We start from the raw sequence: 17666 nt of genomic DNA, 5'->3' as shown, positions 1-17666 counted from the left end.
TTGGAATATCTACATCATTGTGCTGGATCAGCACCGGGCAATATTAGTATCTTTACCAGGAGTGCAAGCATTTTTGGATTTTGTCTATATATACACACACACACACACACACTACATGGCACAACTAGAAAACGCATAAACTGGAGCATGTGAGTTTACTACCTAGAATATTTATCCTTATATTTGAAAATTATTATTTTCTGTTATCCTTTGTCTTTTTATGTGCATTTGAGACTCCTGTATAAGTTAAAGACAATTGAATAAGAAGACATAAAAGTGGTTGATGGGCAGCTGATACAACCCATAGGCGTTTTATTTCAGAGCCCAATGGTGGCTCTATTCTTGTGTGTGCGTACTTAGGATCTACCACATTGTGATTTACAATGTACAGCTACACTATGTTTTTAATGTTTGTGAGCATTTTTGAGATTGTACTGACACATATTAAGACACTCTACATGGAACACCGAACATTTTTTTGAGCAGTAATTATATTATTGGTGTTTTGGTATCAATTCTGGTTTGAGTTTTCTGACGTAAGATTTATTGGATTTTTTTTCTTCTTTTTTGAAAATTATTATTTTTGCGCACAATCTTGTGTTTACAGAACCAACACAACTCTTTGATTTCATCAGTTGCGCTAACTGAAAAATAAAAAGTGAACACCATACAAGATTTTGAAGAAGTTACTAAAATAAGATCAATACGCTAGTCTTTTTAGTTCAAATCTTTTTTTATTAATTATAAATAAAGTCATCATCACTGTACAATCTGGATATCATATTTCAATATTATATCTTTATAGCCTCCAATAATTGAAACCACAGACCTACCAAACCTACTAATAGTAAAAAAACAGAAAAAAAGAAAAACAAAAGTCCAAAATATGCAAGCCCATGATTTGAAGCTTTTTTTTATCCGAAGATCTCCAGTTATTTTATGTACACAGCAGCTGGACGATTCACAAAATTTGCCGTAGAAATTGTTTTTGCAAATTTGGGATTCAAGTGAGTCTTGGCAGTGAAAGTGTCACCCATGCAAAGTGTGGAGTCAATGGTAGCTTCAGGTAGGTATACAAATTTGAATGAGCACTAAAGTTACCCACACCACTTTATTAAAACAAAGTGCTCTAGGTCCAGTTTTTCTGTAGTTTTAACCTTCCAAGGTAAAACATTGCCATTTTGCAAAAAACAGCAATGTTTACATAGATTGGTTAAATGTGGCTCTAATGGCTGCTGTACTGACAGCCACTAGAGACCGCTCTGCTAGAATGTCCAAGTAAAACTCAGTCACGTGACATTTCAGCTTATAGTATTGGGTGGTATTGAGTAGTATTGGGTGTGTGTGGCACTTGCTGCGCATGTGCTTCAGGTCCTCACTGCTTCACTGTAAGTAGCATTGTATTGGACCAGCAATGAGGAGGTTGCATCAAATCGATGACGGCACTGGAGGTGGACTGGTCTTCAGTGCAGAGGGAGTTTCATCGCTGGGAAAAGGCAAGTAAAATCCTTTTTAAAGATATTTTTTTTAAAAATCGGGGGTTGGCCTACCAACTTAATTATGGACTAGGGCACTATGGCGTTAGTAATGCAGGTTTGTATTTCTAATGCTATAGTGTTCCTTTAATGTAGGTATTGGCCTGTCATATTCACCAGCAAAGGTCCTAGGTTTGTTCCCTTATCACCCACAGGACACTTGAGAAATGTTCATAATAAGTGCAGCAAGAGCATATCAACACCAATCTTCACATGGACAACCCTTGAACTCCCGTTTTCACTGTGCGCCCCCTTGTGGCCCATTACCTGTCTTGCATAACTCAAAACATTGTGCCGTATGGGGTATATATGTTTCTCTAACAACCACGCAAATGTTGCCAAATCTCAAACATAGGGTAATTCACTAAAACCTGACATTGTGTAGAACTGGGAAGGAAACTGCAAATTGTAGGCCAAAATGGCCCATCTGGATTTTTTATTTTGACCTAAAATGTTGAATCCCCTTCTCATTTCTAAACACATCCCAGTTAAGTAAATGACCCTGACAGTAGCTAGAATGCACCTAGTGTAATCACCATCTTGTCATTTTTATTAAAAATAAAAAAATGACATAGTGATATCATTGAATCCATGCATGTGCCCATAATTTGGCAAGCACAATGTATAGGCAAAATTGTATTCTCTTTAAAATGGCACCCAGTAAGTTTTACTTGGCTGGTGCGTTAGATGTTCCTAGGCGGTTAACTCTTCTGAATGAGTTCCTGGCTGTTCAGTATCCAGGCTTTCAGTGAGTAGCTGTATCTGCCTGCTCATTTGGGTGGAAAGCGTTTCTATGTGACGTGCTTTCTGATGTAACTTATTGAGCTGCGTAGCATAGCTCTCTTTCAGTTCCATGTAACAATTGTGCTCATCTCGGTTGGACGGATTGAGCAGCGTTCCACATCCCATATGACACATCTCCCTCCAGAATTCACAGAACTGGCCGTGTTCTGAAAAGTCCCTCCTCAGAACCTCAGTGTTGCAACCTTCGTTCGCGCACCCTACCAAACCAAACGCGCAGGATTCTGCGTGCTCTTTGCTCCTCAGTAAAGGGAAATGTGCAGGGCAGCCATTCTGCTCATTGGGACACTGTCAAAACAGAAACGGTAAATAATCATTGCGACATATTGTACCACAAGACATCAGATGCCCTAGGCCAGCGTTACATAACTTTTCTTGTTAGGGACAGAAATGATATACGTGGAAAGAGCTTGGTGACCCATTCATTGACTGGACAATTAGCTCGGTAACCCATTCTTCTATAGCAGGGATAGGCAACCTTCGGCATTCCAGATGTTGTGGACTACATCCAACATAATGCGCTTACACCCATAATGCTGGCAAAGCATCATGGAAGTTGTAGTCCAAAACATCTGGAGTGCTAAAGGTTGCCTATGCCTGTTCTATAGCAATATAATAACCATTTTAAAAGACACTATAGTCACCAAAGTAACTTTATTTTAGTAAAGCATTTTTTTGTGTATAGATCATGCCCCTGCATTCTCACTTCTCAATGTTTTGCCATTTAGTGGTTAACCCCTTAAGGACCGGCCTGTTTTTGCGATGTTTGTACGTTAAGGACCAGAGCAGTTTTAACACTTTTGTGGTGTTTGTGTTTAGCTGTAATTTTCCGCTCTCTCATTTACGGTTCCCATACAAGTTATATATTGTTTTTTTCACGACAAGAAGGGCTTTCTTTACATACCAGTATTTATATTATGTCATATATTGTATTTTTAAAAAAATAATAAAATATGGTTAAAAATAAAAAAAAACAATGTTTTTGGACTTTTACTTGAAAAATCTTTTACTTATCTACAAAAGCTAATGAAAAAAACTGCTAAATAGATTCAAAATGTTGTCCCGAGTTTAAAAACACCCAGTGTTTACATGCTTTATTGCTTTTTTTGCAAGTTATAGGCCTATAAATACAAGTAGGAAATTGCTGTTTAAATATATATATATTTTAAATGTATCAATAGTGACATTGTTACACCGTTATCTGTCATAAATCCCCGAAACACACCTAACATGTACATATTTTTTAAAGTAGACAACCCAGGGTATTCAAAATGGGGTATGTCCAGTCTTTTTTAGTAGCCACCTAGTCACAAACACTGGCCAAAGTTAGCATTTATATTTGTTTGTGTGTTAAAAATGCAAAAAACGCTAACTTTGGCCGGTGTTTGTGACTAAGTGGCTACTAAAAATGGCTGAACATACCCCATTTGCAATACCTTGGGTTGTCTTCTTTTGCAAATGGTATGCCATCATGGGGCTAATTCTCATTCCTTGGCTACCATACGCTCTCAAAGGCAACCTAACCAATCTGACAAATTTCAATAAAAAAAAAAAAAGTAAAATCAAGCCTTATATTTGACCCTGTAACTTTCACAAACACTATAAAACCTCTACATGTGGGGTACTGTTATACTCAGGAGACTTCGCTGAACACAAATATTAGTGTATCAGAACAGTAAAATATATCACAGCAATAATATCCTCAGTGAAAGAGCTGTTTGTGTGTGAAAAATGCAAAAAACTTCACTTTCACTGACAATATCATCGCTGTGATATGTTTTACTGTTTTGAAACACTAATATTTGTGTTCAGCGAAGTCTCCCGAGTAAAACAGTACCCCCATGTACAGGATTTAGGGTGTCATAGAAAGTTACAGGGTTAAACACAGTGCTAGCAAATTAAATTATCTGGACTTTTGGCCTGGGTTGGCAGGCAGGTCCCTCAAATTGCAATCATTAAAATTACTTAATTAGGTAAAAATATTACATAAATATGCACGTAGAATTTTAATATATATACATATTTATATATTTGACGTCTACGTGTATATTTATGAAATTATTTATGTAATTATGTATGTGGACATATGTATATTTCGTATTATTTTTATTTATTTATTTATACATAGATATATATATCATTACATTCTAAGTGTATTTTGATATAAATATATATACATCAATATCAAAATACTGTTAGAATAAAATTGAATATATATATATATTTTTTAAATTATTAAAAATTATTTTTATTTTTTGTTATTTATTTTTATTAACATATTATTTGTATTTTATAATAATATATATATACCATATATATAGTTATTATATATATTGTATATATTCGTGTGTAATTTAAATATAAGTGTATTTTTATATTAATATACGTATATATAAATATAAAAATACACTTAGTGTGACATTATATATATGATATATATACATATATTATATATAGGTATATATAGATATAATACATGTATATATATCATATATATATATATATACATATTATTATTTTTTTTACACTGATTTTTTTGTTTTACACTTTATTTTATGATTTTACATATGCAGGGAGACTGCCTGTCAGCACAGACAGTCCCCCTGCAGGCAGATACACAGACCCCTATTGCGGTCATGTGATCGAGTGATCACATGGCCGTGGGGTCCTGATCTGCCGAGGGGGGACTGCCCGGGCAGACAGGCAGTCCCCCTGGACCGGGAGGAGAGCTGATCGCCACCGTGGGACCGACGGCGATCAGGTAAGTTGCCTAAAACCGTTATGACGGTTCAGGACCGTCAGCGGTCCAAACGCACGTTTTACCGCTGACGGTCCTGAACCGTCAGCGGTCCTTAAGGGGTTAAATCCCTTTTGTTTCTGTTTGTGCAGCCCTAGTCACACCTCCCCTGGCTGTGACTGACAGAGCCTGCATGGAATAAAATGGTTTCATTTTTAATGAGATGTAATTTACTTTAAAAGTTTTGATCTCTTGTTCAGTAAATTTAACTTTAATTACATACAGGAAGGTCCTGCAGGTTCTAGCTAGCAAGTGTAAACATTAAAGAGACACTATAGTCACCTGAACAACTGCTCAATCCTCTGCCATTTAGGAGTTAAATCCCTTTGTTTATGAACCCTAGTCACACCTCCCTGCATGTGACTTGCACAGCCTTCCATAAACACTTCCTGTAAAGAGAGCCCTATTAAGGCTTTCTTTATTGCAAGTTCTGTTTAATTAAGATTTTCTTATCCCCTGCTATGTTAATAGCTTGCTAGACCCCGCAAGAGCCTCCTGTACGTGATTAAAGTTCAATTTAGAGATTGAGATACAATTATTTAAGGTAAATTACATCTGTTTAAAGTGAAACCAGTTTTTTTTCCATGCAGGCTCTGTCAATCATAGCCAGGGGAGGTGTGGCTAGGGCTGTATAAACAGAAACAAAGTGATTTAACTCCTAAATGACAGTGAATTGAGCAGTGAAATTGCAGGGGAATGATCTATACACTAAAACTGCTTTATTTAGCTAAAGTAATTTAGGTGACTATAGTGTTCCTTTAAATGTCTCTTGACAGGAAGTTTTTGGAAGGCTGTGTAAGTCACGTGCAGGGAGGCGTGCCTAGGCAGGTGCTTCAAGTTCTCTGTCTGATGTAGTGGGTGCTCCTTTACCTTGACTTGCAGGCGGTTGATTTTCCTCTTCAGCTTGTGCATCAGGACAAATAATTTACCCCTCACCTCGGTTCTGCAACATGGGCATGTTTGCTGCCTAAGGAAATGAGATTTGAAGTCAGCATTTCATGCTTTAGCAAAATAATAGGAGAGTTTTCTTAAAAAAACTCAATGTTATATAGTACGGACAGAAGTATGCACTAAAGTAGATTGTCCAAATTTATTCTAAGTTCTGAGTTTTAAACATAAGGCCAAAATAATCAAACTGGAAACATTCTCAAAGTCAGCTATTTTATTAATTTCAGCTATTTTGGATTTCACTTTGAATTCACAATTCATTTCAGACAATTCACACTTTTATTAATAACTATATAGCTTAATTACATATAACATGTATAGCCTGGAGGAAAGACAAGACAGGGGGGATATGATAGAAACATTTAAATACATAAAGGGAATCAACACAGTAAAGGAGGAGACTATATTTTAAAGAAGAAAAACTACCACAACAAGAGGACATAGTCTTAAATTAGAGGGGCAAAAGTTTAAAAATAATATCCGGAAGTATTACTTTACTGAGAGGGTAGTGGATGCATGGAATAGCCTTCCAGCTGAAGTGGTAGAGGTTAATACAGTGAAGGAGTTTAAGCATGCGTGGGATAGGCATAAGGCTATCCTAACTATAAGATAAGGCCAGGGATTAATGAAAGTTTTTAGAAAATTGGACAGACTAGATGGGCCGAATGGTTCTTACCTGCCGTCACATTCTATGTTTCTATAAGAGTTTATCGCCAAACAGTGAAATGTTGTGAACTGGAAAACTAAATTTTTAAGCTAAAAAAGCCCAGCTTTGACTGCAATTGTATAATAAATCCAGCTGTTTGAATATTTCTGGCCTAAATTTTGAAACTCCTCTTTTGATACAATAGATTTAACTGTTTAGTTAATAAACCCTGCAAATGGTAGTAAAGCCTGAAACTAAAACTTGGTTGAATTCTGGCAACAAACATTTGAAATTATTTGTTTTATCAGAGTGCTTCTAATATGCAGACCAGGCTTAATTTTAACATAACTGACTATAGGCCAAGACACAAACAACTAGTCATAATAGGCACAATATTTCTCTCATGCCTTAAATGAAAGTATTAAAGATAAATTAAAGTGTTTTCCTCTCCCTTATTAATGAATGGAAATGCTGCTGAGAGACTGAGCAACTAATTAGGTGAAAATGTGTATGTTTTTTTTTTTTTTTTTTTTTTTTAAATGCCCATTTTGCTTGCTATAAACAACATGGCAAGACATGATAAGTCTGTTCTAATAAGACTTTTGACATCACCCATTGGTTTTGCTTGGGCCGTCAGATCTTGGAGTCCCTAAAAGACAAGTCTGCCTAATATGTCTTCTAGGTCTGTCATTGGGTAACAACATCAGGGAATACATTTGGAATTCTTAAAAGTGGACATTTTCCCAAATCCTTGTGTCTAAAGGTTTGTAGCCGTCAAGAGCCCAGTAATTTTGGGACAACCTCAGCACCCTATCACCGTTAAACTTCACCAGCTGCCACTGGAACAAGGGAATGTCTGAATAACTTACCTCTTAAGCCATTGTAAGATACATTTGCGGCAGAAGATGTGGCTGCAGGAAATCATTACGGGGCATTTCAATACCCCACGGCAGATAGAGCACAAAAGATCGTGGTCCGGACACTCTGTGAAAATCTCAAGGTCGTAACCTCCCCCCTGCGAACAAAACCAAAGCCTGAGATTAGTGTGATTTGGTTATTATTATGAATGGAACATTTTGGGATGATTTATTTTTAAAGGGACACTATAGTCACCAGAACAACTACAGCTTATTGTATTTGTTCTGGTGAGTAGAATCATTACCTTCAGGCTTTTTGGAGTAAACACTGTATTTTCAGAGAAAAAGCAGTGTTTACATTACACTAGGGATACCTCAACTAGCCACTCCTCAGATTACTGCTAGAGGTGCTTCCTGGGGCAGTGCTGCACAGTGTGATTACCATTCAGTGTCTCCACCCTCTGCATAGATACACTGAACCTTCCTCATAGAGATGCATTGATTCAATGCATCTCTATGAGGAGATGCTGATTGGCCAGAGCTGTGTTTAACTTATGCTGCCCTGATTTACCGCCTTGACAAGCTCAGCCAATCCAATGTGAAAGCATTGTGATTGGCTCAGAGCATCACTTCTGATGATGTCAGCCAAGCAGGCAGTTCAGGGGGCAGAGGCAGCAACTGCAGACTTAAACACAAGTAAGATTTTACTCTATTTAGGGAGGGCAAGGGAGGACCGGGGGCTAGATGGTGGTTTTAACACCATGGGGTCAGGAATACATGTTTGTATGCCTAGAAATTAAACCTTCATATTTAAATCTATTTGGGCGAAAAGAAATTTGAAAGATTTTGTTAATTTCCAATACCCATTTCCAAGATGCCCATTACTCCCTACGAAGAACGAATGAAGGTGGCACCCACAAAGTACTGATTTAGGGAGTTATCTGCTAAACTGCTGAAAGTTTAAAAATAAGGAAAGCCCTTGCTGATGCCTTACATTGGAAAAGATGTACAAACGAGTCACTATTAGAAGGATTAGCATGGATTCTGTATGTTTTGTCTGACGATTGTAAAATATTCATGTTTCTCAGATACAGCAATGTTTACATTTGGCCAAAAACAAGTCTCCAGTGACTGTCGGTGTCTATTGGCAGATTGCAGTAATTGCTATTCATGCTCACAATGCTTGTATGTGAAAACCATCTTTTTGGACAGCAATCATCAGGACAGATGATGCTACAGAGGAGACTTACTCATCGCTGGAATGCAGGTACATTTAACGGCTTTCTTAAATCTTTCTTTTTAGAATAAAGGGTGGCATAAAGTTAAACTAAAAAAAATTGACTTTCAGTACACTTAAAACAAAATCTATTTATTTTTTCAGTGTTCTTTTAATTCCATTTTTTTTCCAATGACTGCCCCACATTTAGAACTTTTCTCTTACCACGGATTTTCTGTTAAAGGGACACTTTAGTCACCTAAACAACTTTAGCTTTATGAAGCAGTTTTAGTGTATAGATCATTCCTCTCAGGTTTCACTGCTCAATTCCCTGCCATTTAGGATTTAAATCACTTTGTTTCTGTTTATGCAGTCCTTGTCACACCTCCCCTGACTCTGATTGACAGAGCCTGCATGAAAAAAAAAAAACTGGTTTCACTTTCAAACAGATGTAATTTACCTTAAATAATTGTATCTCAATCTCTAAATTGAACTTTAATTACATACAGGAGGCTCTTGCAGGGTCTAGCAAACTATTAACATAGCAGGGGATAAGAAAATCTTAATTAAACAGAACTTGCAATAAAGAAAGCCTAAATAAACAGGAAGTGTTTATGGAAGGCAGTGCAAGTCATATGCAGGGAGGTGTGACTATGGTTCATAAACAAAGTGATTTAACTACTAAATGGCAGAGAATTGAGCAGTGAGACTGTAGGGACATGATCTATACACCAAAACTGCTTCATTAAGCTAAAGTTGTTTTGATGACTATAGTGTCCCTTTAATTCTAAAACATTGAAGGCTGCCACTATATTAATACAGCATGGCTCCTAACGCAATAGCAGGCATAGGCGACCTTTGGGACTCCAGATGTTTTGGATTACACCTCCCATAATGCATTGCCAGAATTATGGGTGTAAGAGCACTATGGGGGATGTAGTCCACAGCATCTGGAGTGCCGAAGGTTTCCTATCCCTGCAATAGGAAGACGGTCACTAGGGTGATGGTTCGCTGGGGGGACCCGAGCCCAATTACAGAAAGAACCGTCTGTTATATTACTGCAAAAAAATAACTGGTTATGTGCACATATCACCTGTATAGGAAAAAAACATGTACGATTATAGATTGTCAAAGCAGTTTGTGAACTTTCAGAGTCTGGCGGATCTATTTGTGACATTTTTTACCAGCAGAAATTACAAAAACACATTTATGTGACTTTAATCGGTCTCAAAAAGCACATTAACAGCCCCCAAAATTCTTTCAGGCAGCCCATGGCTACATATCCCAGTGGTACATTTCAAGATTTAAGAGTAATGTCTGAATGTCCTCTATTACTGACAACCTGGCCAGCGCCAGGCCCATATGTAATGTTTGAGGGGCTGGGGCGCAGTGTGTGCCTGTGCTGTGTTCTGGTAAGTCTCATTACCAACGTTAAAGCATTCAGTAGTCATGGGCCAAAACATCGGCTGACCAGTGACACAGCGCAGGGAAATTACCTCCAACTTGAGATTGTCTATGCTATGGTTGCAAGGAAACTGGACTTGCATCATATGAGTCTGGGAGTAGGGCTCTCAGCCCTCATTTGAGAAGACAAGTGGCTCATCAGTAAGCGGCGTTCAAGAAGTTTACGGATACCAATATGCCAGTTTTGCCCAATATGTCTCTAAACTGTTTAAATCAATTGCCACGTTTTGCCGCACTTGCGCTCATCTATCACCCCAAGGGTTAATGTAAAGGCGAATTACAGGGAACATGAACATTCTAAATCAGGGATGTCAAATCTTGGTTCTATAGTTTGATGGACTACAACCCCCTTAACTCTTGGCCACCCATAGTTGGTTTTTAATACACTGAAAATCTCACACGTTACACAGAGCATCAAGCACTCACCATCTTCGCTTCATCCACTGTCATCCAGTACTGAACTGTTTCTAGATCCAAACACACAGAATTGCCTGTACACAGGTCATGTGCCAGTGTATCCACTGACCAATTACACAGTCTGTTCTATGGCATTCTAGCTTGTCAGCAGCTATTGTTATTCCCTTTACTGTGACTGCAGGCTGTATATACAGCTATACCAAACGGATATCTAGGAAGTTTTTCCATGAAAACCGGTGCCAATTAACTATTTCAACTCCAAAGAATATAGAATGGGCAGCTGACTCTGTACCAATAACAAACATCTTATGGTCCCTTTCCAAAACCATAAAGCCAGTTTCCTCAGGATATTCCAGATTGTTTTACATTCTAGAACGAAATGAGAAATAAATGTGATTGTAAGACCACGTGATGTGTATGTATGCCAGAAAATTACACCATTTAGGGTTATTAGTGAGAGGGTGAGTTGTGAGGAATTTAACCCCTTAAGGACACATGACATGTGACATGTCATGATTCCCTTTTATTCCAGAAGTTTGGTACTTAAAGGACCACTCTAGGCACCCAGACCACTTCAGCTTAATGAAGTGGTCTGGGTGCCAGGTCCTAATAGGGTTAACCCATTTTTTCATAAACATAGCAGTTTCAGAGAAACTGCTATGTTTGTGAATGGGTTAAGCCTTCCCCTATTTCCTCTAGTGGCTGTCTCATTGACAGCCGCTAGAGGCGCTTGCGTGATTCTCACTGTGAAAATCACAGTGAGAGCACGCAAGCGTCCATAGGAAAGCATTCATAATGCTTTCCTATGTGACCGGCTGAATGCGCGCGTGCGCATTCAGCCGACGGGGAGGATCAGAGGAGGAGATCTCTCCGCCCACCGCTGGAAAAAGGTAAGTTTTAAACACTTTCCCATTTCCAGAGCCCGGCGGGAGGGGGTCCCTGAGGGTGGGGGCACCCTCAGGGCACTCTAGTGCCAGGAAACAGAGTATGTTTTCCTGGCACTAGAGTGGTCCTTTAAGGGGTTAAGGTGAATTTCAGATTTAAAGGGTTACTCCAACCACCAAAACCACTCCAGTGATATGATGTAGTCATGGTGGAAGGAGTCTGGATGTGCAGTGTTTCAGCTTTTAACACTGCACATTCAGAGATATTTTTAATTGTATGAATTTTGCTAATGAAATAAATGTAATAAATGTCTGGGCCCACATAGATCAAATGTACAGGATTTATTGGAGAGAAACTTTTTGGCTCACAACAAGTGCACATGTAGACTCTAACACACATAATCAACGCAGTAACTAATTTACCGTATATACTCGAGTATAAGCCGACCCGAATATAAGCCGAGGCCCCTAATTTTACCCCAAAAAACTGGGAAAACTTATAGACTCGAGTATAAGACTAGGGTGGGAAATACTGGTAAATTTCTAAATAAAATTAGATCCTAAAAAAATTATATTAATTGAATATTTATTTACAGTGTGTGTGTATGAATGCAGTGTGAGTCCAGTGTGTGTATGAATGCAGGGGGTGTGTGTATGTTTGTGTATGTGTTGGTGGGGGGGTGGGCATTTTGATTAGTTATTTTATTAATTATTATTTTAATTTTTTGTTATATTGTTATTTTTATTAATATTTTTAATTTATTATTATGTATTTATTTATTTTTTCCATCCCCCCTCCCTCCACTCCCTGGGGGTCCAGTGGCATTGGTAGTTCAGTGGGGGGAGGAGGGGGGCTGGCTGAGAGTTTACTTACCTCTCCTGCAGCTCCCTCCTCCTCCGCGCCGGCCCGTGCAGCTCCTCTGTCAGCTCACACTGTAAGTCTCGCGGCCGCACTATGACCCGGCGGCTCTCGCGAGACTTACACTGGGAGCTGACCAAGGTGCTGAACAGACCGCCGCGGAGGAGGGAGCTGACAGGAGAGGTAAATAACCGCACACAGCCCCCTGTCTGTATTATGGCAATGTAAATTGCCATAATACAGAGACTGACTCGAGTATAAGCCGAGTTGGGGTTTTTCAGCACAAAAAGTGATGAAAAACTCTGCTTATACTCGAGTATATACAGTAATAATTAAAAATGAAATCAGGCATCTGGTGTCTGTTAAGTGATCTTCCTTATTGGCGTCCTGCTTCAATCTCCAGTTCCATGTTAAAGAAGAGTCACAAGGAACAGTAATGATATTTACCGGAAATGCCAGTTATGGGAATTTTTTATTTTTTTAAATCACATGTAAATTAACCAGATTTCCCACCCCTCCCCCAAAAATTTTTTTTACAGTATCACACTATTTAGTTTCTCTCCTTTTAGGGAGTCTGGATATACTATTACAGAGTGGATACATTTGTAGAGTATGGATACGTTGAAACGTCTTCTGCATTAAACCATATGCCGCTGCATTTTATTCCATGAATAGATGGTGCTGGCAACATGAAATATTTTTTTTTTGCCGATTTTACATTTATTGTGGGACTAATGTGAACTGATGCCATAACAGTTTATCCACTAAACTCTTACATAATCTCTAGGTTATTTTATTAAATCAGCCATTCTGCCCTGTTTCACATTTGGATTTAATTCTTGAAAATTCTGTGAATTTACTGAATAACCCTGAAAAAAAAACTGAATTTAAAATTCTTTTGATTTTAGGCAAGAACGTATCAAAAACGGTAAACATGACTTCACTATAATTCACTTTAAGTTAACAAAATCACTTTAGTGAATAGCCATGAAAGTCTATTAACCCCTTAAGGACCAAACTTCTGGAATAAAAGGGAATCATGACATGTCATGTGTCCTTAAGGGGTTAAGGCCTGAAAATCTTTAGCTGTAAATATAATTGGTGATTGAGGTTGACAAGTAAATAGCAAATATTGGGCCAAAACAGGCTAAAAAAAAAAAAAAAAAAAAAAAGAACTGACTTCCCCAGTCATTAAAGTGTTAAAACGCCCTCTCTTTCTCCTATCTGATGGATCTCCTCCTCCAATGACATCACACCCATGGTTGGTAAGCACAGTTCACACATTAGAGCTTCCTATAGGAAAGTATTGAATCGATTCTTTCTTAGGGGGGGATTTGAAGACGCTGGATGTCCTCATGCAAAGCGTGGGGACATCCAGCGTAGTTTCATAGAGTACTTCAAGTGGCTGTTTTGTAGACTAGAGGCAGTCTTAACACTACAATGTAAACACTGCATTGCTAAGGGACAGGTACCCTGCACCCAGACCACTTCAACAAGATGAAAGTTTGCCTAGAGTGTCCCAACTCCGTTGGAATACACCAGTGTTTAAATAAAGGACCACTCTAGGCACCCAGACCACTTTAGCTTAATGAAGTGGTCTGGGTGCCAGGTCCAGCTAGGGTTAACCCATTTTTTATAAACATAGCAGTTTCAGAGAAACCCCTTTGTTTATTAATGGGTTAAGCCTTCCCCCAAATCCTCTAGTGGCTGTCTCATTGACAGCCGCTAGAGGCGCTTGCGTGATTCTCACTGTGAAAATACCAGTGAGAGCACGCAAGCGTCCATAGGAAAGCATTGTAAATGCTTTCCTATGCAACCGGCTGAATGCGCGCGCACATTCAGCCGATGGGGCGGAACGGAGGAGGATCGGAGGCAGAGATCTCCTTGCCCAGCGCTGGAAAAAGGTAAGTTTTATCCCTTTCCCCCTTTCCAGAGCCGGGCGGGAGTGGGACCCTGAGGGCGGGGGCGAGTATGTTTTCCTGGCACTAGAGTGGTCCTTTAAGAGGAAATCAGGAATCTACACTTTACAAAACTTAAAGCAAATATTCAGAAAATGTGTACACATGTTCCGGCGGCCATTAAACGCTATCCAATCTGGGTACGTGTGGTCACTTACCTGGAGAATGTCCATATATTCAAATATGGAAGAGGTAATCAAAATAATTTAAAAATAGACAGAGCAAATCACAAAAAGTAATAACTTAAGAAAAAAAATTACAATTAGCAAGACACTTTTTAATGCAGAAAACTTTATTAAGTTCACAAGATACAGTTTAGCAATGATGTCTTGAAGTGTCCCTGTAGCCTTGAAGTTAAGATCTAAAAAAAAAAACCCACAAACAAAACATTCGCTGTAATATCCCACAATGCACTAGGAAGTGCTATATGTAACCTAAAGTGCAAAAAAAATGCTTCTCAAAGCTTTGTAAATAAATACATGACAAACAAAATAAAACCAAGGGATATTTCTGATTTTTGCAGTAGAATTTTTTTTTTTTTAAATAAAAATGTTCAGATTCTCTTTAGGTGCAGAAAGTGGGGGGGGGGGGGGGAATCTGTTCACATATTCTGCAAAGAAATCAGCGATCTATCCATTGTAGTCCAAGTTGATGCATAATTATTAAATAAAATAAAGCCACTTACAAAAAACAAATTGAATCTATAAACTTTCATTCTGTTGTGTGTGAAGCATTGGATTGGCTGAAATAATCAACATTGATGATCTCAGCCAGGGGAATGGGATAGCAGCACAGAGACCAGTGTGACAAGAGCTGAAAGATAAATAAGTCATTTTTTTTTTTTAACTGCAAAAAAACAAAAAACAAAAAAAAACACTATACTGTGTATATTCCTAACATAGCGTTCATTTAAAAGCACAACTAGAGTGCCTTATAATAAAACCCAGCTATCGACAATGATCGTGGTAGAAACTAGATCAATCCTCTCTGCACCACCTTCTGCAATCTGGAGATTAAATGCCAAACTATATATTGAAAGACACTCGAGGCATTATAAACACTTTAATCACAATTAAGTGGTTATGGTGTGTGGAGCGGTCCCACTTTTCAACGTTAAACCATTTTTGAATGGCTTGACATTGAATGAAGGTCCACAACCATAAAGATCAGAAACAGCACTTTGGTACACTGTGGCATTCAAATGATGCCCAGCTGGTATCAACACTCCCAATGAGCGCACATACAGTTGAGCAGTTCAGATGTAGTAACTTGTTAGCAATGTGTGAGGTTGAAATACCTTAACTCAACAATTAGTAGGGGGTCCACATATTTTTAGCCATATACGCTATATATGAAGGCACATCAGGGTTGTGCTTTGTGTTTTAAATAGCGATGTCTTCAACAACTATCTTTGGCAATTCCTCAGGTCTGCAAAGGTTTGTAAAGAGACAGCAGCATGAAACCTGTAAACAAAATCAGAGAGTTAAAAGTTGTCCATCAAATCAGTAAGCTAGCTAATATATAGAACTATAATTCTAGAATTAGAACGGATGCCATAGGCTAACAAGATTGGTTTGAAATATGCATAACTGCCGGCAACCTGGAGAGTGTATTAATAATTATCAGTTATAAGGACACACACGCAAAAAAAAAAAAAGTCAACGTGCTGTTGGATGATAAGTGAAAAGTGTTGACCAGCAGCCTTCATCATTCAAGAGATCAATGCCAAAGGATTGGATTCCATTAAATGACTTATCCATTACAACATACTACACCACAGCACTTTTTATGCAACGTCCATCAGCAGGTTTATAGTCTGCCAGGGAGGCATTGTGGAAATCCAAACCAATAACTCTATAAAGGCCTGCATGATATTAAATGAGTGGGTGACAGTTTGTAATATGGTCCTTAAAGACCCAATATTTCCGATGGCAAAGAATATCAATGGTCATTCAGGCGTGAAAAGGGATAACACCACAGAGAAGGTACATCTGCAGGACATCGCGGTGTAGGAGCATGGGTTTCATTACGTCCACATTTTAATTATAGGTGGGTAATAAGCTTAATGCTCCAGATCAATATAGGCACAGGTATCTCACCAAAGGCTACTGAGAACGCCAAAGGTAATTTTCAGTCTGTGCCCAGTCTAGAAAACACTATATGTTGGCATGTTTTGATACAAAATCTAAACAAAAAAATAATCTCAATGCAAAACCAAATGTTGATGTTTTATGTCACCCTGGTAAATAAAATGCATCCCATTCTAGGTTCGCTGCTAAACTTGGAATTTTAGCGAACTAAACGGTTAACGGAAAAATGGAGACTAAAATGGCAGATTAGGACTATTTCAGCCTAGTTTGGTTATTTCAAACTCCATTTTGTGACACAGATTTTATTCTATACTCCCCGATTTACCCCGTTCCCCTATTATCTGCCCCTCTATACTCCCTGAATTACCCCACTCCCCTATTATCTGCCCCTCTATACTCCCTGAATTACCCCATTCCCCTATTATCTGCCCCTCTATACTCCCTGAATTACCCCGTTCCCCTATTATCTGCCCCTCTATACTCCCTGAATTACCCCACTCCCCTATTATCTGCCCCTCTATAACCCCATTCCCCTGTTATCTGCCCCTCTATACTCCCTGAATTACCCCACTCCCCTATTATCTGCCCCTCTATACTCCCTGACTTACCCCACTCCCCTATTATCTGCCCCTCTATACTCCCTGAATTACCCCACTCCCCTATTATCTGCCCCTCTATACTCCCTGAATTACCCCACTCCCCTATTATCTGCCCCTCTATACTCCCTGAATTACCCCATTCCCCTATTATCTGCCCCTCTATACTCCCTGAATTACCCCATTCCCCTATTATCTGCCCCTCTATACTCCCTGACTTACCCCACTCCCCTATTATCTGCCCCTCTATACTCCCTGACTTACCCCATTCCCCTATTATCTGCCCCATACCCCTTCCCTCCCGCTCCTTAGTCACTCACCCCATGTCATGTCTCCAGCTCCCCGGTCCGGGCAGTAAGGACAGATCCCTCCCCCTGCCCGCTCTATATAGGCCGCCCCTCCCCCGCCCCGAACCTGCATTGCTCGCGGCCCACGTGGTGACACAGAGCCCCACGCTCGGTTCCGGGGTCACAGGATCTCGCGAGATCTCCCCGGGTATATCAGGCCGCTTCCGCCTTCCCTCTGCCTTCTAATCTACTGAAAACACGTAAGTGATGGCGGCCGGCTGGAGGGAGGCCCGGGGACAATCCGCCGACAT

General features: G+C 39.2%; 1 protein-coding gene, 1 long non-coding RNA gene and 1 other non-coding gene across 3 annotated transcripts in view; all 3 read right to left on the bottom strand.

Moving 5' to 3' along the window:
• Nucleotides 1–17426, bottom strand: part of LOC134571854 (uncharacterized) — a 618817-nt gene extending 601391 nt beyond the window's left edge. Inside the window, exons 1-2 of the long non-coding RNA XR_010085210.1 lie at nt 17389–17426; nt 15608–15845 (exon numbers count right to left, since the gene is read on the bottom strand). This is a non-coding gene — a long non-coding RNA (uncharacterized LOC134571854). The remainder of the gene's footprint in view (nt 1–15607; nt 15846–17388) is intronic.
• RNF151 (ring finger protein 151) lies at nt 759–10707 on the bottom strand. Its single transcript, XM_063428958.1, has 4 exons — nt 10691–10707; nt 7597–7742; nt 6004–6100; nt 759–2624 (listed from the first exon to the last, which is right to left on the bottom strand). The coding sequence occupies exons 1-4, from the start codon at nt 10691–10693 to the stop codon at nt 2229–2231; spliced, it is 642 nt and encodes a 213-aa protein (XP_063285028.1). The 5' UTR covers nt 10694–10707; the 3' UTR covers nt 759–2228.
• LOC134572151 (small nucleolar RNA ACA64) lies at nt 16387–16521 on the bottom strand. The gene has a single exon (XR_010085261.1). It is a non-coding gene; the product is annotated as a small nucleolar RNA ACA64 (small nucleolar RNA).
• Nucleotides 17427–17666: the final 240 nt, after the last annotated feature.

The sequence above is a fragment of the Pelobates fuscus genome, chromosome 8 (genome assembly GCF_036172605.1).
Source record: "Pelobates fuscus isolate aPelFus1 chromosome 8, aPelFus1.pri, whole genome shotgun sequence".
Taxonomy (NCBI): Eukaryota; Metazoa; Chordata; class Amphibia; order Anura; family Pelobatidae; genus Pelobates; species Pelobates fuscus.
This window is presented reverse-complemented; position numbering and strand designations above follow the sequence as displayed.

Bases quoted from the DNA above. Each gene is read 5' to 3' on its own strand.
- RNF151 (XM_063428958.1), bottom strand. The intron at 6,101-7,596 runs GTAAGTTATTCA...TCATTTCCTTAG, and splicing joins ATCTTACAATGGCTTAAGAG to GCAGCAAACATGCCCATGTT. The intron at 2,625-6,003 runs GTAAAGGAGCAC...CTGTTTTGACAG, and splicing joins TCAACCGCCTGCAAGTCAAG to TGTCCCAATGAGCAGAATGG.